This window comes from Oncorhynchus mykiss, chromosome 9 (assembly GCF_013265735.2).
Source record: "Oncorhynchus mykiss isolate Arlee chromosome 9, USDA_OmykA_1.1, whole genome shotgun sequence".
Classification (NCBI taxonomy): Eukaryota; Metazoa; Chordata; class Actinopteri; order Salmoniformes; family Salmonidae; genus Oncorhynchus; species Oncorhynchus mykiss.
Window position 1 is genome coordinate 24,340,294 of NC_048573.1, and position 27,553 is coordinate 24,367,846.

General features: G+C 42.2%; 1 protein-coding gene across 6 annotated transcripts in view; it reads right to left on the bottom strand.

Annotated features, from left to right (window-relative positions):
* The window catches only part of LOC110531778 (serine/threonine-protein phosphatase 2B catalytic subunit alpha isoform), a 97,517-nt gene extending 70,180 nt beyond the window's left edge, over positions 1 to 27,337 (bottom strand). For 4 of the 6 annotated variants that reach the window (XM_021615190.2, XM_021615188.2, XM_021615187.2 and 1 more), the window contains exon 1: positions 27,044 to 27,337. In XM_021615190.2, coding sequence (XP_021470865.1) covers positions 27,044 to 27,110 — 67 coding nt within the window. In that variant the 5' untranslated portion in view covers positions 27,111 to 27,337. The remainder of the gene's footprint in view (positions 1 to 27,043) is intronic. The other 2 variants (XM_021615192.2, XM_021615191.2) reach the window with 1 other exon arrangement.
* Between the last annotated feature and the right edge of the window lie 216 nt (positions 27,338 to 27,553).

Here is a 27,553-nt window from a genome sequence, read left to right on the forward strand (position 1 = left end):
TCCCTAACTGCAGCATCTCCTGCGCTAAAAAGCCTAGCCAGCCGACTGACAGCCACTGAAGAAGATGTTAGTTCCCTGGTTGTGGTGTCGGGCTGAGGCCTGCCCCCCCCCCCCCCCCCCCGTGCCGTGACACAGGATTAGCTGTCATTAGAGCCAGGGAACTGTAGTCACTTTCAAAGCGTAGCCGAGAGGGAACAAAGCAGGAGTCTGGGAGGACAGGGAAAACAGGGTTTTACTGGAGGAGGCACATTTAACTAAACTGCTGCTACAGCCTGGATAGGGAGCTTACATTCAGCTGGAAAATGCTAGTGCATTTAATGCTAATTACTATAACAGGATACACTTACTCTGAACCCAGTGCTATCAAAGGAGACATGTACATATCCTCCAACCCTCTGTTTCAAAATGGATTTGAAGTCAACGTTCAACGGTATGCTATAAAATGTCAACAAAGTCTATAAAAAAAGGACATGCGTGTATATTGCTACGCTAATCATATATATTGCTACGCTACGCTAATCATGTATATTGATACGCTAATCATATATATAGCTACGCTACGCTAATCACGTATATTGCTACGCTAATCATGTATATTGCTACGCTACGCTAATCATGTATATGGGTGTCAGTGGTTGGTTTGTTCATTTCTCCTTCATTTATCTACAAGGTCATTTCATTTGAGACCACACCCCTCTGAAGGACTATGGGGGGATGTTTTGCTCCTCTCTCCTCTCCCGCCAGACCAGATAGTGAACATTGAAGGTCAGACTGGAGGGAAACTGGAGAGTATGTTCGGATAACACTCTCGACTCGAACCTGGCTGGGCCCTGCATACAATAAGCACTTTTGTCTCCCTCCACTGCAACTCTCCATCATCCTGTCAACTGGACCAGGCCTGCGTTTAGAGAAGGCTGACGACACCGTTCTGTAGAGGAAAACACGTGTCCGCACTAACCCCGCTGGAGAGTTCCCCTGTGGCCAGACGGCCACTTTACAAAGCGGCCCTTGTTGTTGGCGGGGTGTTCGGCGACCAGACAGTGACATTCAGAAGGACGGCAACTCGCCACAGAACAAGGTGCAGATCGGGTGCTGATGCTTCTGCATGGTGTTGAGTAACACTTAGAAGACAAGTTGTCAAGATGAGTTAACATGACTCAGTCTGAATTGTCTTGTGTTTATTTTGGAGGGGTACCAGATTTATTTGAGCCTTGTTTCATTGACCCAGATAAAAATTTAAAATAAAAACTCCTTGGATTTAATTGATTTTATATCAATATTCATGATCAATTGATTTCATCAACATGGTTTAAAATATCCCTGTAATCGTACATTTCTTTATTTCTAATCCTTGAAAATCGGGTCTACTTCGTTCATTTAGTCAGAGTGTGTGAAACTGGCCGATTGTCTCTGAAGAACGACAACAACATTAGAAAAGTTTGGTGTCAAAATAGCGTTCTCGATATTCTTTCTCATGGACTTTCTCTGAGATTGATGCCACTGTGTGCGTGCTGAGAGGATGCGTTGAGCAGTGCTGCAGGCATAACTATGGTTTCAGGCCCAAGGCTTGACCAAGCATTCCAGTGAGTGACCCTGAAGTCTACACATCCATATAAAGAAATCTGACATGACATGCTATCATTGTGAAGTCCTCAAAGGCTATACATCACAACAGAACAACACGGTATCGCCCTCTTTTCTTCCCTTTCTCAACATGGTGATATATTTTTTGAAAAGAAATCAATATATCATTGATGTGTTGAGTCAGGTGGACATTTTAACTCAGCATACAACGCACAACCAATTAAATGTTTCTGGGCGTGTTTTTCCCTAATGACAAGCCATAACAAGTCTAATTGATCAGAAGAACAGGTCTGATCCAATTGTATAAACACTGAAATGAATAGGCCTAATGCCAAAATTGCTCAAACAAGTCTAACCCGCATTCCGTGTTTTTTTTTTTACTCACAGCTTGCCTTCTGAAAAAAATATGCCTCAACAGGCGCGTTGATCGCACCTCCCGAGGAGAGGAGCACTCAGCTCGCTGGCAGCCCAAGACGTTGGCATTTCTAGAATGCAATTACTAGACAGATACCAAGGGGATGAGTCTGGTCTATTTTCACCCCCCCCCATACAGCCCCATCCCTATCCATACCACGGGTGCAGTGACTTGACCCATATAAAACTGGGCTTGAACTGTAGATTACATTCTTAATCATTCATTAAAGTTCTGTCCCATACCGGAGTGCTTTAGCTATATTTTAATGGAGCGCTTTGGCTATATTGAAGGCAGGGGTTATGTAGGTGGGGGGAGTTGGACCAAATAAGGCATTTCATCTATGCAAGGGTGATAATCTGAATTGACATTAGCACAGGTGAAAATGGACTAGTTGAGGGTATCAATAGGATTGTTACAATACGGTGATGATAGATATATGTGAGAAGGAGAGAGGGATGAGAAGAGAAAGCCTCTCCCAGACTGCGAGAGAATTCTGACTCAGCAGAGACGGGCGTTCCCCCCCCCCCCTCCCTCCTCATCCTCTATGTCTCCTCTCTTCCCAGACCCAGACGTTTGAGGGAGGGTCTGTATCTCATATCGGGGGCTTGTGACGAAGCTCCTGAGGTATCTGTTATTATATAACCCCTATAAACCCTTGAGCTAAAAGTGACCGTCGCTGTAAATCAATCATCGGCCTTTACCGCCAGGCCTGACCTCCATATTGTAAAAATAGCGGTTCGGTTCTTCCCCTCTCTCTTTTTTAAAAAGATTGCTTGGTAACACATTATTAAAGCTCACCATCTGTGAGTGTTTACCAACCGAAGATATTAAATGTAGGAAATGGAGTAATTCGGAAATCTGTTTGTACCGAGAGGTCTATCCACGTGCCCTATCTCGAGTGTGTGTGTGTGTGGGGGGGGGGGGCGTGCCCTCCTTGCCCTCCTTCCCCCTGTGTTATTTAGGTCATTTAGCTGGGTCAGGTCCACTTGAGGCTGAGCCAGCCAGCCAGCCAGCCAGGGAATTGGTCATGCAGCAAGAGTCACTGCCATGATGGCCTGAGGGTGTCCAGTAAGGGCCAGAGATGATCAATATCCAGTAAATGGCATACTCTGTACCTTATCAAGTTGTGCCTGTTGGTGGCCCAGGTTTACACAAAACGTGCCACTGTATTTGAAATGTGTACCTTGCTTCAGAATATCTTTATTTGAAAAAATAATTTCAAGATTTGGATTGGTTTGAGGCGCAAGGCAAGATTAAAAGAAGCCATAGCCATGTGTCTTGAACTACTTCCTTCATTATTTGATCCACCAACACTGGGCTTCCTTTGGCATACTCTGCTCCACACTCCATTACAATGACCACAACTGGGGGTCAACAACATGACAATGAGGGCAGGTGGTAGAGGTCTGCTACCCGACCAGAGCCCGACAGACTCTGACATTATACATCAGGCTAGGGCCGGGTAGGGCCTGTTTTTTCATCACCAACTAGGGTACGGGCTGGGCTCGGGTATCACTAAATTGTTCACTAACATTTTGAAGCTGAGACATTTGCTCGTGCTCTGCCGCACAGTAAGGTGATATTTGACTAAGATCATAACATGGTGTCAGAAGTGCTTCTACCTAATCAAATATAAGACAGGATAATTTCACGGAAAATAATAATGTTCCTTGAGTTTTGTCTCTGTTTAGAGTGAGGAAAAGTAGCTAACGGCTCTCTCATGTCTCGTCAGTGAGCAGAGCAGCCCAAGCGGAGCCGTTGCTATGGATACTTACCGCTACAGAGCCGCCATGAGCAGAGCCCATGCAGAACGAGAAGTGCGCAGGGAGTGAGTGGCAGACAGAGAGGAGCTGCTAATGGATTTACTAACAGAGAAAGTTAGTTCTGATCTCGGCTTTCGGGCTGGGCCTGGGCCTTAAATTGGGCAGAAGCAAAATCGGGCCTGAGTAGGCTAGGTCCTGAATGTCGTGGGAATAGTTAGGGCTCGGGCTTCAAGTTCATACCCGTGCAGGGCTTTAGGAGGTAGTGGGGGATTTGCTCTTCCGCAGACATACACATATGGCGGGCTCAGATGCACTTGAGAGATATAGTATCTGCCAAACGGAGTCGCTGATTTATATCTCGATTTGGACGTCCCAAAAGGCCCAGCAGCATTCCTCCTGAGGGATCAGGTAACGGTCTATACAGGGAGGCATCATTGGAGGATTTGTCCCCCGCTGATGCAACATGGTGGCTAGAATAGCGGTCTAGATCTATCTATACGCAGAGTTAGGCCTACATGGGAGTTTCCCCCTGCAACACGTGGGCTACAATAGTTCAGCGTTCAGTTACAGAGCAAAGAAGTCACTCAATAAAATATAAAACAACAGTATGAGAGGCAGATGGTGACCCAGAGAGTAGTATTATCCAGCTCAGCTGTTTGAACAAGGGCACCGCATAATCACAGAATCGTTCCACCAAAAACAAATAAAAAAAACAGCAGATAGAGAGACAGACGTAGACCGAAACAGAGAGGCATAATGAGAGCAAGTTTGATAGAGAGAGATACAAATGTCGACGTTGCTAGCAAAGATGTCAGAGAGCTTAATAACACACTTCAGTTAGATGGCGGAGGGAAGGACACAGAGAGTCGGTCGAGTTCACAGTAGATATGTGGCAAGCCGCATTGCCATTCCCTCAACCTTCCCAGAGACTGGGTGGGGGCTGGGGGAACGTGATAGGCTGCACCATACGGTGGAGCCGTACAAGAGCTGCCAAAAAAGGACAACAAACAGTGTGCATGTACGTGTGTAACTAGGGTGTGCCGCAGAATTCATTACAAACAACGGAGCTCGTCTTCTCTGCTACAACATCCCACACTTTGATGACTGTTTGACTTCGGTTTGGTGTTTGGCGTATCGTTTTTGATTTATTATGCATGTCACACAACGTTTCACATTTACATTACGTTTTTAAAAAAATGATGCCATATGCATGATAATTCATTGAGGACCTGTCTAAGACGTATGATGATGATACATCATGTGTGTGTGTGTGTGTGTGAGGGGGGGACAAATGATGTTCAAAAACACAGCCACAAAAACAAATCTACAGGCCTAGGACTGACAGACTGTCGCTTCTTCAACGGAGGCATTCTTTTGAGTTAAAGATCCTAAAACACATCATCAATGCAAAGCGAAACAGGACATGGGAGGCCATCTTTGTGGTAGGGAGGGAGGCAGCTCCACGCTAGACAAACCAAAATGCAGCTAGGGTGGTATTCATTAGGGCATACAACAGAAAACCAAAATGAGCATTTATTATTGGACAAGTCCTGGTAATCCTTCCCTGTTTCAGTCTGTTTTCTGCTGTTTGGTGCCTAATGAACACACCCCATGATTTGGGACACACTGCCCCCCTCCTGTTAACGATCTCCGTCAGGGCATTAGGATGATTTAAAGGCTATGCTGATTGGTCAATCAAATATATGGCCCCCAGTCTGTTGCTCTTCTGACAGGCACAAAATCAACTGGGACACAGTCAGACAGACAGACACACTATCTTTTTTAACAGTCTGGCTGGCCTCCGGTGTTAGGTAACAGTGAATAGCGCCGGAGCTATTGACATCTGTTTGTGATCTGATAGCACCTGACTATGCACCGTTTTAGCTTGGTCACTTGTATTTGTAGAACAACTTTGAAGAACAAAATGCTAAAGTCTTACGTTGCATTGAGACAGCATCTTCATGCGTTACAACAGTTGGCCTTGAGTAAAATGTTACCGAAATGTTTACGTGGTATCTTTGTTTACGAACCACTGCCAACGCACATGTAACAAGGACTGAAGACACCCAACTGTGAGATGAGTCAACCATTTGTATTTATTTATTTTTTATTTTTTTACACAGTATCAAAAGCTACTCTGCGATTCTGTGAAAAAGAAGAGACGTTCAGAGTAAACACTACTCTACAGAGTAGACACTACAGAGTAGACACAACAGAGTAGACACTTAGAGTAGACATTTAGAGCCCCTACAGTACCACCAGTAAACAATGACCAGCTTTCAATAGCTTTTGAACAGACAGGCACATAAGCGGACAGGCAGACAGGCAGACTCAGCCACACACACAAACAAACAGTGCTCGACTCTGGCTCTGGTCAGACTCCTCTGCAGTAGGTTTTTCACAGAGCAGAGCATAGCGGTCTGGACAGCTAGCCCCTCCCCCGCTCCTCCATGTGGGCGTGTGTGACTGAGTGGCCTGCCATGCAGCCACAGCTCTGAGGCCGGCTTCAAACCTCCTCTCTTCCACAGCCAGGTCTGTTCAGTCGCTGAACGCTGCTCAGCTCTGTCTCTGTAGAGGTAAGGATGGCTGTGAAGCTCATTCCTTGACATGAATGACAGGTAAATGTTGATCGATTCAGACAAAACCCGAGCCTTTATGAAATGACAGAAAAATAACCCAGAAATATGTTGAATTAGTTACATGTGTTAGTTAGTTACATGTGTATTACATGTGTATTAGTTACATGTGTATTAGTTACATTAGTTACATTTGTATAGACTAGCCTTTTTAAATGAACATAACAAAAAAAACTATATTTTCCAATGACAATACAGTATAAACATATGAACAGAAAGTACTGCCTACAAATGTGCATAGTCAAGCGTGTGGAGTATAGAGCTCAACACACCTGTGGATGGGGTGGGGGGTTCATTTTCAGCCAGGCGGTCTATAATTAACATGGTTCAATTTGTGTAAATAAACCTAGAGTCCTTGATTTGCTAGCTGTAGTCGCTAGGCTAGTCCACCCATCAGGAACAGTATGAAAACATCAGAGAAATGTCTTCCTGGGCTGTAGTTTCACTGCAGGATCGATAAGTTGGCCAGTTGGCTTTGGTAAACACTCATGTAGCTAGAACTCTTTGTTTTATGCTTTATAGAAAGGTTATAAAGTTTAAATAAGGGTTAGAGTGTATTGAGTCACGTTGCCATGACTACTTTAATACCTCTTTGTATGAGCACGGAAATGTGAATAGTTGCTGTGTCGATACTGTCGATTGCTTTCTACCGAAAAAGTTAACTGAACTGTGATTTAAATTTATGTGGATATTGTGCTATTTATCAGACTCTATCCAAACTCATCCGGCATGTACTAAGGCATTTCCTAAAGTAAATGACTATACCCATAGACAACCAAGTTCTAGCAGAGGTATATTCCCCTTTGCCTAAATACCCACAGGGCCTTCGAAGGGCTCCTATTTCATAATGAAACCTGAACGTGACCGCGGGAGAAATAAAACACATAGTAAAAGAACATCAAACTCAATCCCAGTTAAAGCCTGAAGACCTGGCAACCCCAGGAGAGTGTAGAGCGCGAGTGTGACGCCATCTTGAAATGCTCTTGTGCCAAAACTAGGCCTTAACGACGCGCCAAACCCAACCCTCTTCCAGTTGGGAAGCATACTGACATGGAGCCTAAACATCGGCCTCTTTCCCTATGACTTAAAAGGATCCGTTTTAAAAGGAGAGACATGGCAACAAATTCCACTTTGAAATTAGTGTTCTACTGTAGGTAGCCTTTCCTGCAATCAAATGACCAAATCTCCCTCTAGTGGCCTCATGGGTGGAATGTTATTTTCATAATTTCAGAATTAATCAACATTATTTATTTTTTAAACTGAAAAAAGAAGATCTGGTGTTTCTATGTCAAACAGTTTTGTTATATTTCAGTCTTCTGAGGTGTATAGAGTGTAATATTGGGATGCAAACTCGACATTTAATACATTTCAACTATATCTGATATGGTACAGGTGTCTTCTTTTTTTAAGCCCATAACCATGTGTGTGAGGTGTACACTTTGGTTTCAAAGATTTGTTTAAGACTACCAGGAAAACATTCTGTGTGACCCTAATTTAGCCCACTGCAGTAAAAGGTTATTAAATGCAACACTTTCCCTCCATTTTGAACTTCACCTCCAAAGTGTCAGAAGAAAACTCCCTTGGAAACTCCTTACATAATCCTCTAGGCCAAGGGAGTTTTCAATCTCTTCGGGTCCTGAAGCCTTAGTTACTAGGGAGTTTTCAATCTCTTCAGGTCCTGAAGCCTCAGTTACTAGCAGACACATTTTTTTTTCCCAGGCCAACACCTTCTGCTTCACACTACTGGAAGGCTTGATGATTGATATATGGTATGAGAGGTAGAATACTCCCTTCTGTGTCTAACATTCCACAGCCGTGTCGACATGGTGCTGGAAGCCCTGCAACATCCCTCTCTGATGTCGAGCTTTCCCTTTCTCTGCTACTCTGCTGTTAACAGGCAGCGTACAGCTGGCTTTTCAGAGCAGACCCCTGTGTGTGTGTGTGTGTGTGTGTGTGAGTGTGAGTGTGTGTGTGTGTGTGTGTGTGTGTGTGTGTGTGTGTGTGTGTGTGTGTGTGTGTGTACAGTCTGTGTGTATAAGTGAGTGAGTTAAAGTATGTGTGTGTGTGAGACAAGCTGAAGCATGCTCGCTTACGCTGCAGGAGCTTGTCCCATCCGCCGTCAGGGTCTACCTAGTGGTATGTTGTTACCACATAACACATTCCCCCACTTCAGAAACAGTGAGTATGATAACACTGCAGTGTTAGCCTAGAGGTAGACCTTGGCTTGCAGCACCAGATGGTCTGGAATCCCCCATTCCCCTTGAAACCAAAATAGTATTGTTTTGTTTTTTTGGGGTCTGTGGGGGCTCTTGCTGCCAAAACGCGTGTTTTGCAAACTGACATGATGCCAACTGACGACTCATGTTCTCCTAGGCCTCAGAGCACATTAGATTTTCCCTGAAAATGAAAAAAGGGACATGGTGCCAACTCCAGAGACGTGTCTTATGTGTTGAGAGGGAAGTTGAACAAATACCTCAGCTCGTATTGTGTCAGGCATTCTCAGGGCTCACTCAAACGTATCTCTGAGGGGAATGGGTTAACCCTGCCTTTCCACATGTTAATAAATAACACAGGTTAGCACACAACATTAGCTGGCATTGAATAGGCTTGCTGTGTGTGTGTGTACTGTGTGCATGCTGTCCAGTGTGTACAGTCTGAGCCACCCAGATAAGGCAGAGAGGGGATGCATGTTTTCATGTGGACTCGCACAGATACAGTATCTATCTATGTGTGTGTGTGTGTGTGTGTGTGTGTGTGTGTGTGTGTGTGTGTGTGTGTGTGTTTCTGTGTGTGTATTTATGCAGTGTTTGTGTGTGTGTGTGTGTGTGTGTGTGTGTCCGTCAGCCTTCTACGACTGCATGCACGTCCTTATCCTTTCTGCCCTTGCTATATGTGTTGGAGTGTGAAAGGTGGCTCGTACAGAAAGCAGCTTTTCTCTGCCGCATCAGGGGCCTATGCTTCAATCCCTTCCGACTCCAATAAGGCTTCTGTGTGTGCATTCCCACTGTGTATTTACACTTGTAGTAGACATCCTATTGATTGATCTGGGACTCTGCTGCTGCCGGTCCTAGAGGGAAATCTAATAACACGCAACTGTCGCTGCTCCAAACTGACTGCTGCGGTTAGCCCCATGGCTAACAAAGGGAGTGCATGAAGCCCTGCCAGCCAGAGTAGCTGGAGACATTAAATGCACGTTTGAGAAAGAGGACAGCCACTTTACCACATCAAGCGTACTAGGGCTGGGAATTGCCAGGGAACTCATGACACGAGATTATCACGATACTTAGGTGCCGATACAATAGGTACTGCGATTCTAACGATTCAATATGTATTGTGATTCGATGCTGCAATTTTATTGCGATTCGATGTTCCAAATATATTGCTCACCATATGTCTGCTGCAGAGTGACAGAGAGCATGAGGAAAATGAGTTTAGATCAGTCATGGATATAAAAGTGCTGAAAACAAATTGGTTCCCTATTTAAAAAAGGAAAAATACTTGGGAGTTTTGGTGCAGGTACAGCCGACTAGTGCAAAAACAATATTGCGATATTATCAAAAGCAACATAGTGATACGTAACTCTTGTCGACTTTACCCCCCATCACAATAGCATAAAGTACAGGGCAAGGGAGATAACTGCTGTTGGGTATGACGAGCAAGGCAAGCCACATGAGCTAAAAAAAAACTAATCGATGTGGCCCACATAACAGTAGGGATTTCCCAATGTCACCGACTACATGGAGTTTGGTGGCAGAGTAGAGTTATCAACAAAATATTATCAGCATGAAAACCTCAGTGTTGCATCTGTGCCCAAGAACACAGGCATATTATCACAGGCGACTGGTTGAGTGGTACCAATTTCAGAGACAACTTTTGCGGGGCTCAATTTCTATGTCGATCTACAGCGCTAAAGCGTAGTGTTTTAACTACAACAAGAAAAAATGTGTTAACCCCACTGACCTAAACTGTTAAGTTGTACAAACGTGTACAGTGCCTTGCGAAAGTATTCGGCCCCCTTGACCTTTGCAACCTTTTGCCACATTTCAGGCTTCAAACATAAAGATATAAAACTGTATTTTTTTGTGAAGAATCAACAACAAGTGGGACACAATCATGAAGTGGAACGACATTTATTGGATATTTCAAACTTTTTTAACAAATCAAAAACTGAAAAATTGGGCGTGCAAAATTATTCAGCCCCTTTACTTTCAGTGCAGCAAACTCTCTCCAGAAGTTCAGTGAGGATCTCTGAATGATCCAATGTTGACCTAAATGACTAATGATGATAAATACAATCCACCTGTGTGTAATCAAGTCTCCGTATAAATGCACCTGCACTGTGATAGTCTCAGAGGTCCGTTAAAAGCGCAGAGAGCATCATGAAGAACAAGGAACACACCAGGCAGGTCCGAGATACTGTTGTGAAGAAGTTTAAAGCCGGATTTGGATACAAAAAGATTTCCCAAGCTTTAAACATCCCAAGGAGCACTGTGCAAGCAATAATATTGAAATGGAAGGAGTATCAGACCACTGCAAATCTACCAAGACCTGGCCGTCCCTCTAAACTTTCAGCTCATACAAGGAGAAGACTGATCAGAGATGCAGCCAAGAGGCCCATGATCACTCTGGATGAACTGCAGAGATCTACAGCTGAGGTGGGAGACTCTGTCCATAGGACAACAATCAGTTGTATATTGCACAAATCTGGCCTTTATGGAAGAGTGGCAAGAAGAAAGACATTTCTTAAAGATATCCATAAAAAGTGTCGTTTAAAGTTTGCCACAAGCCACCTGGGAGACACACCAAACATGTGGAAGAAGGTGCTCTGGTCAGATGAAACCAAAATTGAACTTTTTGGCAACAATGCAAAACGTTATGTTTGGCGTAAAGGCAACACAGCTGAACACACCATCCCCACTGTCAAACATGGTGGTGGCAGCATCATGGTTTGGGCTTGCTTTTCTTCAGCAGGGACAGGGAAGATGGTTAAAATTGATGGGAAGATGGATGGAGCCAAATACAGGACCATTCTGGAAGAAAACCTGATGGAGTCTGCAAAAGACCTGAGACTGGGACGGAGATTTGTCTTCCAACAAGACAATGATCCAAAACATAAAGCAAAATCTACAATGGAATGGTTCAAAAATAAACATATCCAGGTGTTAGAATGGCCAAGTCAAAGTCCAGACCTGAATCCAATCGAGAATCTGTGGAAAGAACTGAAAACTGCTGTTCACAAATGCTCTCCATCCAACCTCACTGAGCTCGAGCTGTTTTGCAAGGAGGAATGGGAAAAAATGTCAGTCTCTCGATGTGCAAAACTGATAGAGACATACCCCAAGCGACTTACAGCTGTAATCGCAGCAAAAGGTGGCGCTACAAAGTATTAACTTAAGGGGGCTGAATAATTTTGCACGGCCAATTTTTCAGTTTTTGATTTGTTAAAAAAGTTTGAAATATCCAATAAATGTCGTTCCACTTCATGATTGTGTCCCACTTGTTGTTGATTCTTCACAAAAAAATACAGTTTTATATCTTTATGTTTGAAGCCTGAAATGTGGCAAAAGGTCGCAAAGTTCAAGGGGGCCGAATACTTTCGCAAGGCACTGTAAGGTCCCACAGTTGACAGTGCATGTCAGAGCAAAAAACAAAAACCAAGTCATGAGGTTGAAGGAAATGTCGTCCGAGACCGGATTGTGTCGAGGCACAGATCTGGGCAAGGGTACCAAAACATTTCTGCGGCATTGAAGGATACCCCAATTTCGTGATATCCAATTGCAATCCAATTACAAACTTGTCTCATCGCTGCAACTCCCCAACGGGCTCGTGAGAGGCGACGGTCGAGTCATGCGTCCTCTGAAACATGACCCACCAAACCGAGCTCCTTAACACCCGCCCGCTTAACCCGGAAGCCAGCCGTACTAATGTGTCGGAGGAAACACCTGCAGGCACCTGGCCCGCCACAAGGAGTTGCTAGAGCGCAATGAGCCAAGTAAAGTCCCCCAGGCCAAACCCTCCCCTAACCCGGATGACGCTGGGCCAATTGTGCGCGGTCCTATGGGACTCCCAGTCACGGCCGGTTGTGACACAGCCTGGGATAAAAAAAAACGATGCCTCAAACACTGTGAAACAGTGCCTTAGATCGCAGCGCCACTCGTTAGGCCGGCCTCCATCATTCTTTAATGGAAGAAATTTGGAACCATCAAGACTTTTCCTAGAGTTGGCCGCCCAGCCAAACTGAGCAATCGCGGGAGCTTCAGAGTTTCTCTGTGGAGATGGGAGACCTTCCAGAAGGACAACCATCTCTGCAGCACTCCACCAATCAGGCCTTTATGGGAGAGTGGCCAGACGGAAGCCACTCCTCAGTAAATGGCACATGACAGCTGCTTGGAGTTTGCCAAAAGGCACCTAAACGACTCTCGGATCATGAGAAACAAGATTCTCTGGTCTTATGAAACCAAGATTGAACTCTTTGGCCTGAATGCCAAGCATCACGTCTGGAAGAACGTCCCTACGGTGAAACGTGGTGGCAGCATCATGCTGTGGGGATGTTTTTCAGAGGCAGGGACTGGGAGACTAGTCAGGATCGAGGGAAAGATGAACGGAGCAAAGTACAGAAAGATCTTTGATGACAACCTTCTCCAGAGCGCTCAGGACCTCAGACTGAGGCGAAGATTAACCTTCCAACAGGACAACGAACCTAAACACACAGCCAAGACAACGCAGGAGTGGCTTCGGGACAAGTCTCTGAATGTCCTTGAGTGGCCCAGCCAGAGCCCGGACTTGAACCCGATTGAAGATCACTGGAGAGACCTGAAAATAGCTGTGTAGCCCTCCTCATTCAACCTGACAGAGTTTGAGAGGATCTGCAGAGAAGAATGGGAGAAACTCCCCAAATACAGGTGTGCCAAGCTTGTAGCGTCATACCCAAGAAGATTCGAGGCTGTAATCGCTACTAAAGGTGCTTCAACAAAGTACTGAGTAAAGGGTCTGAATACTTATGTAAATGTAATATTTCCATTTTTTTAATAAATGTGCAACATTTTCTACAAACCTGTTTTTGCTTTGTCATTACAGGGGATTGTGTTTACATTGATAAGGGGAGGGAAACAATTTAATCAATTTAGGAATGAGAACAATTTAATTTAGAATAAGGCTGTAATGTAACAAAATGTGGAAAAAGTCAAGGGGTCTGAATACTTTCCGAATGCCCTGTATGTCATTCTTTAATGTGGAGTTTGACGGAGATGAGTTTGTCAACTCAGGAACAAGGAAATGCCTCAGTGAGGTGAGAAGGCACCCATGACCTTTACATTATGAGAACATAGCACCTGGTGCCTTGCTTCAAAATGAGAAATGTAATAACACCGCATGAGATGCCAAGTCAGTCAAGATTGAAAGACCCCCCCCCCACCCTATTTTAATCATTATTGAATAATAAATGGCCTTGTATAGAGTATATCTTAAATCCCCCCCCCAAATAAAAAAAAAAAATAGTATTTAATCTTCCTACTAGCACTGACATTGCTGAGAACTACTTTACCGAGGGAAAATATACTTCCTACTAATGTGATATGTGGATGTTACACCCAGCCCCAGCTATCTTAAGAGGAATGCACTAATTGTTAAGTCGCTCTAAATAAGAACATCTGCTGACTAAAATGTAAATGTAAAATGTCACATAAAAAATTCATGTGATCAATAGAAATTCAAAAGCCATTGACTTGCACACAAACAAATTATATTATTGCGGTTTCCAGATCTACGCTAGGCTCGCTACATTTGTTCGGCCTGTATTAGCAAGATCACAGGCTAATGCATGGAGTCAGATTACACCCCCTGAGCAGATCTGCCTTTATAAAGAGATGAATCTGGCCAAATCCACCCCTTTGCTGTGTCCTAAATCCACAACAGAGACTAATTCCTCTGTAATCTAATGAGCGACCAAGGTGCAGTAGTCCCTCAGGTGTACAACGGTAGTGAGTCTCCGAGTGTGTGTCGCAACGTCATGGATATTTGGGACATCCCCTTAAAAACCAATGTCATCCGATGCCAGAATGTATATATCAATACTGTACAACATGAAGAGGCTATCATTGCAGTCTTTGCAGTTTCATGTCATCAAGACAGTCATCAAGACAGTCAACAGCTGCATGAGATGTTTTTCAAATACGAAAGGCAAAGTTCTGATCTCATTGCTGATAATAATGTATCCTACAGTACCTTCAACAATTCCTGCAATCCCAATTAACCGGAGTCATTAGTCACACACACACCATAGGCATCCTGGGACCTATCTGCATGCCAAAAGGGACATTGGAGGACTAAAGCCTTGTTCACATTGGCAGTTTGAAGTCACGCTCTATCCAATTTTTGTTGCATGTTCGATTCAAATCTGTTCTTTTTACTGCAGTCTGAACAGCCAAAAAACACATGGAGTCTGATATTTCAAGCCACATTTCAAACCACCTTTGTAAGAGGTTTGAAGTCAGATTCCTGGCCATGCAACTTAGTTGCCCTAAGTGGTTTTTAGACTATTATTTGTCCACTAAGCTAACATATGCATTTTCTTTAAAGATAAATTATCCTTGGTATGACTATCTATTTGATTTGTAATTTTAGGACCACTTAAGGTATCCCCCGGCAAAACTGAATAACAGATTCATACATGGAAAAACAGATAGTCAAAAAATAAATGAAAAGGAAGTTTGTTTTACATTGTCTGTCCTATATCTGAGCGATATAAGAAAGATCAGAGATCTTTTTTTTGGGGGGGGGGGGGGGGGGTGGCACTAAACTACTTCCATTTAAAAATATTGTGGAACCGGGCTACCGGGTCTTGTAGAGCAAAACAATCGACATGTACATGTTCGTGAGAGTCGTACCTTTCCTTAGAGGGTGTGTAGCCCAAACTGTTCAGACACTACAAACAGAAGTTAGCGGATCAGCAATACTGACTTCGGACAAGTCCTGTGACGCTTGTGGGGGTCATAGAAATGGAAAAACACCATTGAGCGATTCATATTAGTTTGATGACTGATTTTCGGGATGTCTCAAGATCTGACAAACGCCACTGTAGCTCAGCCACCTTCCACTGCCATTGGTGGATGCGGTGGATTGAAATGCAGCATTCATAGAAATATCTCTATCTTAGATGGATTTTGATGGGGATTTCTAGGGGGTCTGCATTGTGAACAAGTCTTAAGAAACAGGCAGGTTCCAAAGGACGATTTAAAAGACTTGTTAAGTCTTGTGCCGGGCATACATCCACGATGAATTGAACAAATGATCAATCAATTGATTTGATTTTGGGTCTGATTCAAATGACAAAGTAAAGAGAGAACAGGTTCGCTAGCCAATCTGTCAGCATATGCCTTCTTCCATCTTTATTTGATCAGCATGTTCCTCTGTCCTTGTAACCACCCAGTAAATGTTGACACTCTCTCTCATGTGTTTACCTACTCTTTTCATTGGGGTTACACTTAAAAGAGAGACACTAAAATGCTCCAATGGAGTACAGCAGCCAACAACAACCAACCAGGGGGAAATGTGTGTCAATCATCCAAGAAGCTATGGCAGCAAGCAGCTCTTTGGATCAAAACAGATACAGATTCAACAACCTTTCTATTAAATATTTTTTGTTATTTTTCTCTCTGCATGGTTGGGAAGGGCCCATAAGTCCCATAAGAAACACTCATTTTTGTACTCTATCCAATCCATATTACATTAACAGCTGACAATCGATGATGTATGATAATACCATTATGTTCTCTGCTGCCGCCACTATCAGTCACAAATGGTGCTCTTCATACCCCCTGTCTATCCTCGTCTTCCCAATTACCACCCTCTAGTGCCGCTTTTGTCGGACATAGGAAAAGTAAGGATAAGGAAATCTGGACATCTCTACAAAACACATTTATATGCTATTTCCCAGCTGATACCTTCAAAGACTGTTTATTTGCAAACCATTATTATATCCACTTGCGAGACATCAGATATTCCTTCATTTATCTGCATTTTTGTCAAAATTAAGTTAGACATGGCCTTGTTCTGTTCAATGTTCTCTACCTATATATAGTACTCTAAATACCCCAAATTCATGTTGTTAAGTTCAAAAGAATACACAATAAAAATCGCTGACACCATTCAAACCAAAGAGGGTTCGGAACTTTAAAAGCAATTATCTCAGAATCATCTTTTTGAAGATAGAACTTTATACTGTAGTCCTAAACTCTCGACCTAGTAAAATGGTGATTAGCGAATTAACCACTTTTGTTAACAATTAAAATACTGTACTGTATGTGTGTATTGAAAGACAATGAAAATTTAAAACATGTAAAATATATAAATGTATTTATTTTTATTTCTCAGAGAACGTTGAGGGCCAAATAAAAGCGTGCACACACACACACACACACACACACACACACACACACACACACACACACACACACACACACACACACACACACACACCAACCTGAAAGCAGGGGGAAGCTGCGTCTCTGGGCAGGAGATTACATAAATCCACGGTGAGTATGTGGCGTTACTTAAGGTTGTGAAAATGACTCAGCTATCCAGCTGGGATCAGTGGCCGTAGTGGCCGACCCACACAAGTCTAAACAAGGGGCCCAGGCCTATCCTCAAAAGTCAAATATTAGCCATCCAAGTCAAAAGAAAGGCCTCTGCAAACACACCCTCTACTATGGAGGCTTTCCCTTCTAACTGGAGTCAAATAAAATAGACAACAACGGATACTCTTCACGTTATATTAACATGGTCGCCAACTTGCCATGCATGCTATTGAGCCGGAAGCAGTAGTCACGTATCCATCGAAAGCTACAGCTCTTCCACAAACTTAAGGGCAATATAGTTACTCTTTTTACAAGACAAACCTGGGTATTTACTGAAACAGTCGGTTGCCACCACATCAGTTTTATACAGGCGTTGTTTTCAAAAACAGGTGGAAAGGTGCGATGCATGTTCTATTGAAGATGAGAAACAGCCCATAGGGTGAAATAGGAGGATTGGCAACAGATTACTACAAACATTTTGCCTCAAGATATTTGGAGGGGTGCTTTGTATAGAGTACAGTCATAATATTGACACAAAGCTGAAATAATGACTACTCTATGTCTGATATCATAGCAGCTGTTTGAGGACAAATAGTTCATGGAAAATAATGAAAAGTCAATCAACTGTTATAAATGTTTCATAGACGTGTGTGTGTGTGTGTGTTTGTGTGTATGTGTGGTAGCTTTCAACAACCTAACAGCATCACCACAATCACCCTTTATTGTTAAGTTAAAATCCTCCTCTTTACGATTTCAGGACAAGAATAATTGTGATTTTGTCTGATGTGGGTTGTGAGTAGTTTAACATTAGCATGAGGGCAATTCCACAGTAACAGAATGCGCTGAGATGGGGATAATTTTCATCAACAACCACTGAATTGCATAGCGCCACATTCATTTTATATTACTAAAAATATTTATATTCATGAAATCACAAGTGCAATATAGCAAAACACAGCTTAGCCTTTTGTTAATCCACCTGTCATGTCAGATTTGAAAATATGCTTTACAGTGAAAGCAATCCAAGAGTTTGTGTAAGTTTATCGATCGCTCGACAAAACATTATGAACACCTAGCATCAAGTAGCTTGGTCACGAAAATCAGAAAAGCAATCAAATTAATCGTTTACCTTTGATGATCTTCGGATGTTTTCACTCACGAGACACCCAGTTACACAATAAATGTTCCTTTTGTTCCATAAAGATTATTTTTATATCCAAAATACCTCCCGTTTGTTTGGCGCGTTATGTTCAGAAATCCACAGGAAAGTGGCCCATGTACATGTGGGTAGAGTTATTAAAGTGACTTATGCATAGATAATAACAGAGAGTAGACTATCTGAAAATCGTACAAAAACACATTTACTCGAAGAACAGTGCAGATGTAAATTTTGGTATCAGAATGACGGTAAAATCTCCCTCAGTTTGTTATGTGACCACTTTTTCCAAAAACTCTGTTAAATATTTCCTCTAAATTAAGATTCAAAGATGTCTGCAGAAAGAATGGGGTGTCACTGTCAGCTATGATATAAAGTAACGTAGCAGGCATAAGAATGAACGCCTGAGGCATTTCTTTCTTTCCGTTCCTGACAAGAAAACAATTACTGTTGGGGGAGGTTGTCTTCTGCACTGTTTAACCAATCCAGTAAATGTGGAGGAGGATTTAAGATGGGAGTGTCACATTGTTTATTAGTTTATTAGGATCCCCATTAGCTTTTGCAGAAGCTACTCGCCCTGATGTTCACAACAACAAAAAAACATGACAAGTAACAAAACCCTGATACATTGATAGACAAGGAAAGTCACACAAGTTACAAATACAACAATACACAACAAATGCAAAAAAAAAAAAAAATTATACAAACAATACAACAACAAAAAATGACGTGTGTGTTAAGAGTGTGTGTGTGTCTGCGTGTGTCCCCTCACAGTTCCATTAGTTGTTTTTGTGTTAATGTCCAAAAGCGGGAGTCAGGCTCTTTATATTTCCCCTGAAAACTGGATGCATCCGGTTATTTCCAAACCCACCTTGAGTTTGAACAAAATCGATTTTGTTTATTAAACTACAGTAAGTGAAGGGGATTAACATCCGGTAACAGAATGATGGTAAAATAATTACATCATGAGTCCCTTATCTGTACAATACAGAAATGCATAACTATAAATGTCCTTCTGTTCATGGTGATGTATCCTGAATAGGTACACAAAGGTAGAAAGTGTACTGTCCTCTTTTGCATGTTTGGGTATTATTCTACACACTGGCTATTATTCTAATGAGCTCCGCCTTCAAACAAGACCAAATTTGGTTGGTCCGGATTGGACCAAATCTGTACCAATCATAGATGTCTATGTTTCAGAATTTTGAACAGTGGAGCACAGCACAGTACAGTTTAGTACAGTAAAGTACAGTAGAGTTCAGTACAGTAGAGTAAATAGTAAAGCACCCTTTGCTGGCTCTAACAGCCACCCAATCAGTTTGCTGCCTGTTCTTAGTAAACTGATGGCGAGAATTGTGTTTGACCAAATAAAATTACAATTTTCAGATAACAAGTTAACTACTGACTTTCAGCATGCATATAGAGAAGGGCACTCAACTTGTACTGTACTGACTCAGGGGACAGGTGATTGGTTGAAAGAAATTAACAATAAGACGATAGCTGGAGCCGTATTATTAGATTTCAGTGAAACCTTTTGATGCTATTGATCATAAATTGTTATTGAAGAAACTCACTTGCTATGGCTTCACATCACCTGCCATCGCATGTTTTAAGAGTTATTTAAACAATAGAACCCAGAGAGTGTTCTTCAATGAATGCTTCTCCAACATCAGATATGTACAGTGCGGTGTCCCTCAGTGCAGTTCTCTTGGGCCGTTACTCTTCTCTATTTGTACAAAGGATTTGCCACTGGTCTTACGCAAAGCTAGAATGACTGTGCGTGCGGATGATTACACTCTCTACATGTCAGCACCGAAAACCAGTGAGCTGACTGAAATAATAAATAAGGAGTTACAGTCAGTATCAGCATGGGTGACTAATGATAAACTGGTCTTAAATACATCTACATCTAAAAGCATTGTATTTGGTTCAAAACATTCTCTAAGACCTAAACCTCGACTGGAGTTGTAGATAAAGGTTGTGACCACTGAGCAAGTTGAAGAAGCTCAACTCCTAGATATAACATTTGATGGTCAGTTATCATGGTCAAGTCACATTAACAAAGTTGTTGTGAAGGTGGTCTGTTATAAAAAATATGTTTAAAAAAAATCTACTGTACTAGTTATTAAGGCCAGTCTTTCCTGTTTGATGGTTGACCAGAGATCAACTGCTTCTATTCTAGTTTTTATGAGAAAATTAAAAATTCCAGATTGTCTGCGTAATCAAATAACATTCAACTCAGACACCCATACATACCCCACAAGACGTGCCACCTTCTAGTGTTGAGAGATTAGTGCTTTTATGAAATAATGACATAACAATTATTTGAGCTTTTTAATGGAAATTCCAGAGCCAAATATAGTGAACATTCAATTGCCAAAACATTGAAAATATTCCATTGTCTCTGTAATATTCACATAGTAAAATAGGACATTACCATGAAATAATAAAATATTACAGTGTATATTACTTTTTAATTTGATAATTTGATGATTTTTCATTCCTTAAAGTCATCATCTCCTCTCTGCTTAGGCAGTAGCAGCCAGTCAGACAGACAACCATCGAACATTATCTCTGTTCTCCCCATGCTGTATTGTCTTTAGTCATCCTATTTAGCAAAGCTAGCCTCCATAAGCATGCTGCAGAGTTGTCTGACAATCATTTTACTTGTTTTTAAAGTAGATACGGCATACTTTTACGAACTGTCTTTATCCCTTTCTCTCTTCGCTCGTTGTTGTGTACATTCCTCTCTCATTTGGGGTGTATGTGGTCTGTCTGTATCTTACCTAACATAGCAGGCATAAAAGTGTATCCATCTCTGTCCAAGATGGAAAAGAACAGGCACAATGCATTATAGTCATTGTAGTTAATTACCACATTTCTGCGCTGACCTAGGTTGAATGTTTACTAAATGAAAACTACAACTCCCTTCAGCCCATAAGATAGAGGTCGAACCGATTATGATTTATCAACCCTGTTACCGATTATTGAAGGACCAAAAAAAGCCAATTCCGATTAATCGGACGATTTTTATATATATATATATATATATATTTGTAATAAATGACAATTACAACAATACTGAATGAACAATGAACACTTTTATTTTAACTTAATATAATACATAAATAAAATCAATTTAGTCTCAAATAAATAATTAAACATGTTCAATTTGGTTTAAATAATGCAAAAACACTGTCTTGGAGAAGAAAGTAAAAGTGCATGATGTGCCATGTAAGAAAGCTAACGTTTAAGTTCCTTGCTCAGAACATGAGAACATATGAAAGCTGGTGGTTCATTTTAACATGAGTCTTCAATATTCCCAGTTAAGAAGTTTTAGGTTGTGGTTATTATAGGAATTATAGGACTATTTCTCTCTCTCTAAATTCATGTTAGCAGGCAATATTAACTAGGGAAATTGTGTCACTTCTCTTGCGTTCTGTGCAAGCAGAGTCAGGGTATATGCAGCAGTTTGGGTAGCCTGGCTCGTTGTGAACAGTGTGAAGACCATTTCTTCCTAACAAAGACCGTAATTAATTTGCCAGAATTTTAAATAATTCTGACATAACATTGAAGGTTGTGCAATGTAACAGCAATATTTAGACTTAGGGTTGCCATCCGTTCGATAAAATACAGAACAGTTCCATTCATCACTTTTTATTTGTATTGTTTGAATTGTTCTTTTGATGTATTGTTTGTCTATCTTAGTAGTTTCAATTTGTGTGGCTGTCCTTGTCTATCAGTGTTTTGTTACTTGTCATGTTTTGTGTTTTTTTGTGGGCCCCAGGAAGAGAAGCTGATGCTTCTGCAAAAGCTAATGGGGGTCCTAATAAACTAATAAATAAACAGCAGAGTACAATACAATCAATTATAGTGTACTCAACTCTAGTGATAAAAAAAAAATTAGATACAGTTACATATTGGGATATTATTTTTAACGATATATCATATTGACAATATTGCAATATAATTATTGCGCTTGTTTGCTGTACCTGCATCAAAACTTCTCAATCTTCTTTTTTTTACATTTTTTTTATTTTATTTTTACCCCCTTTTTCATGGTATCCAATTGTTGTAGTAGCTACTATCTTGTCTCATCGCTACAACTCCCGTACGGGCTCGGGAGAGACGAAGGTTGAAAGTCATGCGTCCTCCGATACACAACCCAACCAAGCCGCACTGCTTCTTAACACAGCGCACATCCAACCCGGAAGCCAGCCGCACCAATGCGCCGGAGGAAACACTGTGCACCTGGCCACCTTGGTTAGCGTACACTGCGCCCAGCCCGCCACAGGAGTCGCTGGTGCGCGATGAGACAAGGACACCCCTACCGACCAAGCCCTCCCTAACCCGGGCGACGCTAGGCCAATTGTGCGTCGCAGGGAAACCCAGGGACTCTGATGGCACAGCTAGCGCTGCAGTACAGCGCCCTTAACCACTGCGCCACCCGGGAGGCCTCAATCTTCTTTTTAAATATGAAGCCAATTTGTTTTCAACACTTATTCCATGACTGTCAAAACTCTCTCTTGTCCCTCTGCAGCAGTTTGGAACATAGAATCGCAAAAAAAATCACAGTATTGATTCACAACACATAGAAACGAGAGAATTGCAATACATACTGTATCATATCGGCACCTAAATATCGTGATAACATCGTACCGTGAGGACCCTGGCAATTCCCAGCCTTAATCAACTCTAGTGTACTCTACTGAACTAAACTTTACTGTACTAAACTTCACTCTACTGAACTTTACTGTACTAAACTAAACTTTACTGTACTGAACTAAACTAAACTAAACTTCACTCAACTGAACTAAACTTCACTGTACTAAACTTTCTGAACTAAACTTCACTCTACTGAACTTTACAGTACTTTATTTAAAACATTTCCAGACACTCTTGTTCAGAGCGACTGTCTTGCTTTTTTATACTGGGAATCGAACCTACAACACTGGCGTTGAGAGCGTCATCCTCTACCAACTGAGCCACATGGGACCACTTACTATTGTGCTGTATATTGTACTGACGGACCTAAACTCTACTCTACGGTACTGTGCAGTGCAGTCCAAACTTGTGAAACAGACATCTATGGTTGGTTCAGATTTGGACTGACCAAATGTCAATGTCCATGGATGTCCTGTGTCAATCGGTGTTCAGTGGGTGAGAGGGCTGGTTATAGTAAATGGAAAGAGAAAGGACTCATGGGTAGGTGTCAGGAAGAGCCGGGAGAGGTGAAATTAACTGGAAAGAGAGAGGAGAGAGACAGGGAGAGAGAAAGGAAGGGGTTGTCCAGACTGTTTTCACACTCTCAGTCTGACCACCACTTGACAGAAAGAGAAAGAAAACAGTAATGAGCTGAACATAACAGTATGCCAGTAGAAGGGAGGAAAGTAGCAGTTGACACAACTGTGGTTTGTCACTATTATGAATTCCCATTGTAGCCAATTCAGTTGCAGTCATTCTGTTACAGATGTTTTCGTCACTCCGTTACCGATTTGGTGACAGAATGACATATTTCAACCACTTAAAAATCATAAGCCACATTGTTATTAATAAAAACACAATCACTAATTTGTAGGTCTACCTTTACTTATTAATTCTGTCAACTTTTATTGTTTTCCCTCATGAGGGAGAGAAATCTGAAAATAACTTAAAGATATGTGGGTTTTTGGTAATGTTATTACAAAGCAATGCTTCTTAAACTTCCAAAAGGCAAATAATGTCTCCAAAACTAATATAAGTGTTGCTATTAGTTGGCAGGGATCTTTACTTGTGTTTTGATGTATTTCTAATACCTGGTAGATGTTGTCTAAGACCCCTTTTCCATCTGTTTGAACAGAAGTTAGTCTAACCTAGTTCTTAGGTTAGAAATGGTTGAAAAATGTATCTAAATGTTTTCCATCCTAAAAACTAGGAATAAGCAAAGGCTTTGATTTATGCTTTAATTTCAACAACAAAGACTTGACATGCTTTGTGAGAATTTGTCAGTGAGTGGGTAAACCGCCACTACCATCCGTCCTATTGGCCAACGTGCAATCACTGGAAAATAAACAGGATGAGCTACGATCAAGGCTATCCTACCAATGGGACATTAAAATCTGCAAAATATCTTATGTTTCACCGAGTTGTGGCTGAACGACGACATGGATAAAATAGAGCTGGCTGGGGTTTCCATGCATCGGCAGGACAGAGCAGCTACACCTGGAAAGATGAGGGGCGGGGGTGTGTGTCTATTTGTCAATAACAGCTGGTGCTCCATGTTAATATTAAAGAAGTCTCGAGGTATTGCCTGACACTCGTTGGATGTGGCAGGGCTTGCAAACTATTACAGACTACAAAGGGATCCTAGCCGCAAGCTGCCCAGTGACGCAAGCCTACCAGATGAGCTAAATACCTTTTATGCTCACTTTGAGGCAAGCAACACTGAAGCATGCATGAGAGCACCAGCTGTTCCGAACGACTGTGTGATCACGCTCTCTGTAACTGATGTCAGCAACATTCACAAGGCCGTGGGGCCAGACAGATTACCAGGATGTGTACTCAGAGCATGCGCGGACAACTGGCAAGTGTCTTCACTCACATTTTGAAACTCTCCCTGACCGAGTCTGTAACACCTACATGTTTCAAGCAGATCACCATAGTCCCTGTGCCCAAGAAAGAGAAGATAACCTGCCTAAATGACTACTGCCCCTTAGCACTCACGTTGGTAGCCATGAAGTGCTTTGAAAGGCTGGTCATGGCTCAAATCAACACCATCATCCCGAAAACCCTAGACCAACTCCAATTCGCATACCGCCCCAACAGATCTACAGATGACATAATCTCAATCGCACTCCACACTGCCCTTTCCCATCTGGACAAAAGGAACACCTATGTTGAGAATGCTGTTCATCGACTACAGCTCAGCATTCAACACCATAGTGCCCACAAAGCTCATCACCAAGCTAAGGACCCTGGGACTAAACACCTCCCTCTGCATCTTGATCCCAGACTTCCTGACGGGCCGCCCCCAGGTGGTAAGGTAGGAAACAGCACATTTGACACACTGCTCCTCAACACTGGGGCTCCTCAGGGGTGCGTGCTTAGTCCCCTCTTGTACTCACTGTTCAACCACGACTGCGTGGCCAAGCACAACTCAAACACCATCATTAAGTTTGCTGACGACACAATGGTGGTAGGCCTGATCATGACAATGATGAGACAGCCTATAGGAAGGAGGTCAGATACCTGGCAGTGTGGAGCCAGGACAACAACCTCTCCCTCAATGTGAGCAAAGGAGCTGGTCATGTACTACAGGAAAAGGAGGGTCGAACAGGCCCCCAATAACATTGACAGGACTGTAGTGGAGCGGGTCGAGAGTTTCAAGTTCCTTGGTGTCCACATCACCAACAAACTATCATGGTCCAAACACATCAAGACAGTCATCAACACCTTTTCCCCTTCAGGAGACTGAAAAGATTTGGCATGGGTCCCCAGATCCTCTAAAAGTTCTACAGCTGCACCCTCGAGAGCATCCTGACCAGTTGCATCACTGCCTGGTTTGACAACTGCTCAGCATCCTACCGTAAGGCGCTACAGAGGGTAATGCGTACGGCCCAGTACATCACTGGGGCCAAGCTTCCTGATATCCAGGACCTATATACTACTAGGTGGTGTCAGAGGAAAGCCCAAAAAATTGTCAAAAACTCCAGACTGTTCTCTCTGCTACCGCATGGCAAGCGGTACCGGAGCGCAAAGTCTAGGTCCAAAAGGCTCCTTACAGCTTCTACCCCCAAGCCATTAGAATGCTGAACAATTAATCAAAATGGCCGCCCGGACTATTTACATTGACCCCCCCACCCCTTTGTTTTTACACTGGTGCTACTCGCTGTTTATTATCTATGCATAGTCACTTTACCTCAACTAATCTCTACCACCGCACATTCACTCAGTACCAGTACCCCCTGTATATAGCCTCGTTATTGTTATTTTATTGTGTTACTTTATATATTTTTTAATTACTTTAGTTATTTAGTAAATCTTTTCTTAACTCTATTTCTTGAACTACATTGTTGGTTAAGGGCTTGTAAGTAAGTAAGCATTTCACGGTAAGGTCCTCTACACCTCTTGTATTAGGCGCATGTGACAGAAAATTTGATTTGATGTGGCAGGGGATGATTACTAGCCTTCATAGCAAATGTAAAACTATTTACACACTATTTTCACACTGTGTAGAGTATAGAGTCAAACCTAACTCAATGTTTAAATCAATAGTGATTTCATGAATAATAGATTAAAAGAAATGTGTCATTATAGTCCAGCCCCCATGTGGTTTCTAGACACCATAGACTACAGTAACCTACCATGGGGGCAAACATCAAACATGGGGGCTAGCCAAAAACAGATACATGTGTCACTCTATTATGTATGGACTCGAAAATAGGGGTGAAACGTCTAACTTTTAACCATGGAATAATAGTTTTAACAATCACTGGATAGCCTGCCCTACATGATTCGTCCATGTTCATACAGAAGAGATGTGTGTGGCTACAAGTCATGTAATTTATGGTCATTTAAAATAAGAAAAAAACATATATACTATTGTATGTGCGGATGTTTAACAATATAGGACCATATCCAACAAGCATGTTGCCCGACATTAAATGCAAACATTGAATGCCTGCAACTCTTGTAATAACACCCTTACTTCCTACTTTTACAGATTGCCTAGCCGGTGTCGTATCTCACGGCTAACACCCTTTTTCTCCATAACCAGATTTCCAATTGAGCAGACCATTCGGGTACAATACGACTAGGATTGCAATGTGTTGAGAGGGAGAGACATTCGTCTATGGCAGCAGTGTGTGACTTCATGACCAAAATAAAAAGCAACGCGGCAACTGTTTATGATCAACATCAATTAATTGTACACTTACATTTGACCATCCTGTCAGTCGTAGATAACTTCGGATCATCATTCGGCTTGTTTTCGGACATTTCCATGGTGCTAGAAATTCAAATATATTTGAACTGTGCCTGAAAAAGATCCGTTGTTGTCCTTACCCAACAAATCAACTCTATCCAAATGGGAGATCGCAGTGATCTCACTTGCTCCTTTCACTAGCCAAAAATACATGCAATAGGATTACAAATTTCAACACTGGTATACTGTAGGTCCGTGTGATTTACTGTTACTCTGTATCAAGTTCTCTCTCCCAGCGCTGTGCGCGCAACCTAGCCTGCAGTTGGTAAGACACGCCCCCATATATATCGCTCTTCTATTGGTGGCAGAGACTAGACCCTCTGTGTTCATATTCCCCTTTGCCCACGGACTCGTTTTGTTTCAGTCTGTGTATGTCTAACATGTTTTTATAGGTTATATGTGCAGTGTTGTAACACATCAGTTCCCTCTTCTGTATGTTGCAACATTGTCACATCAACCATGG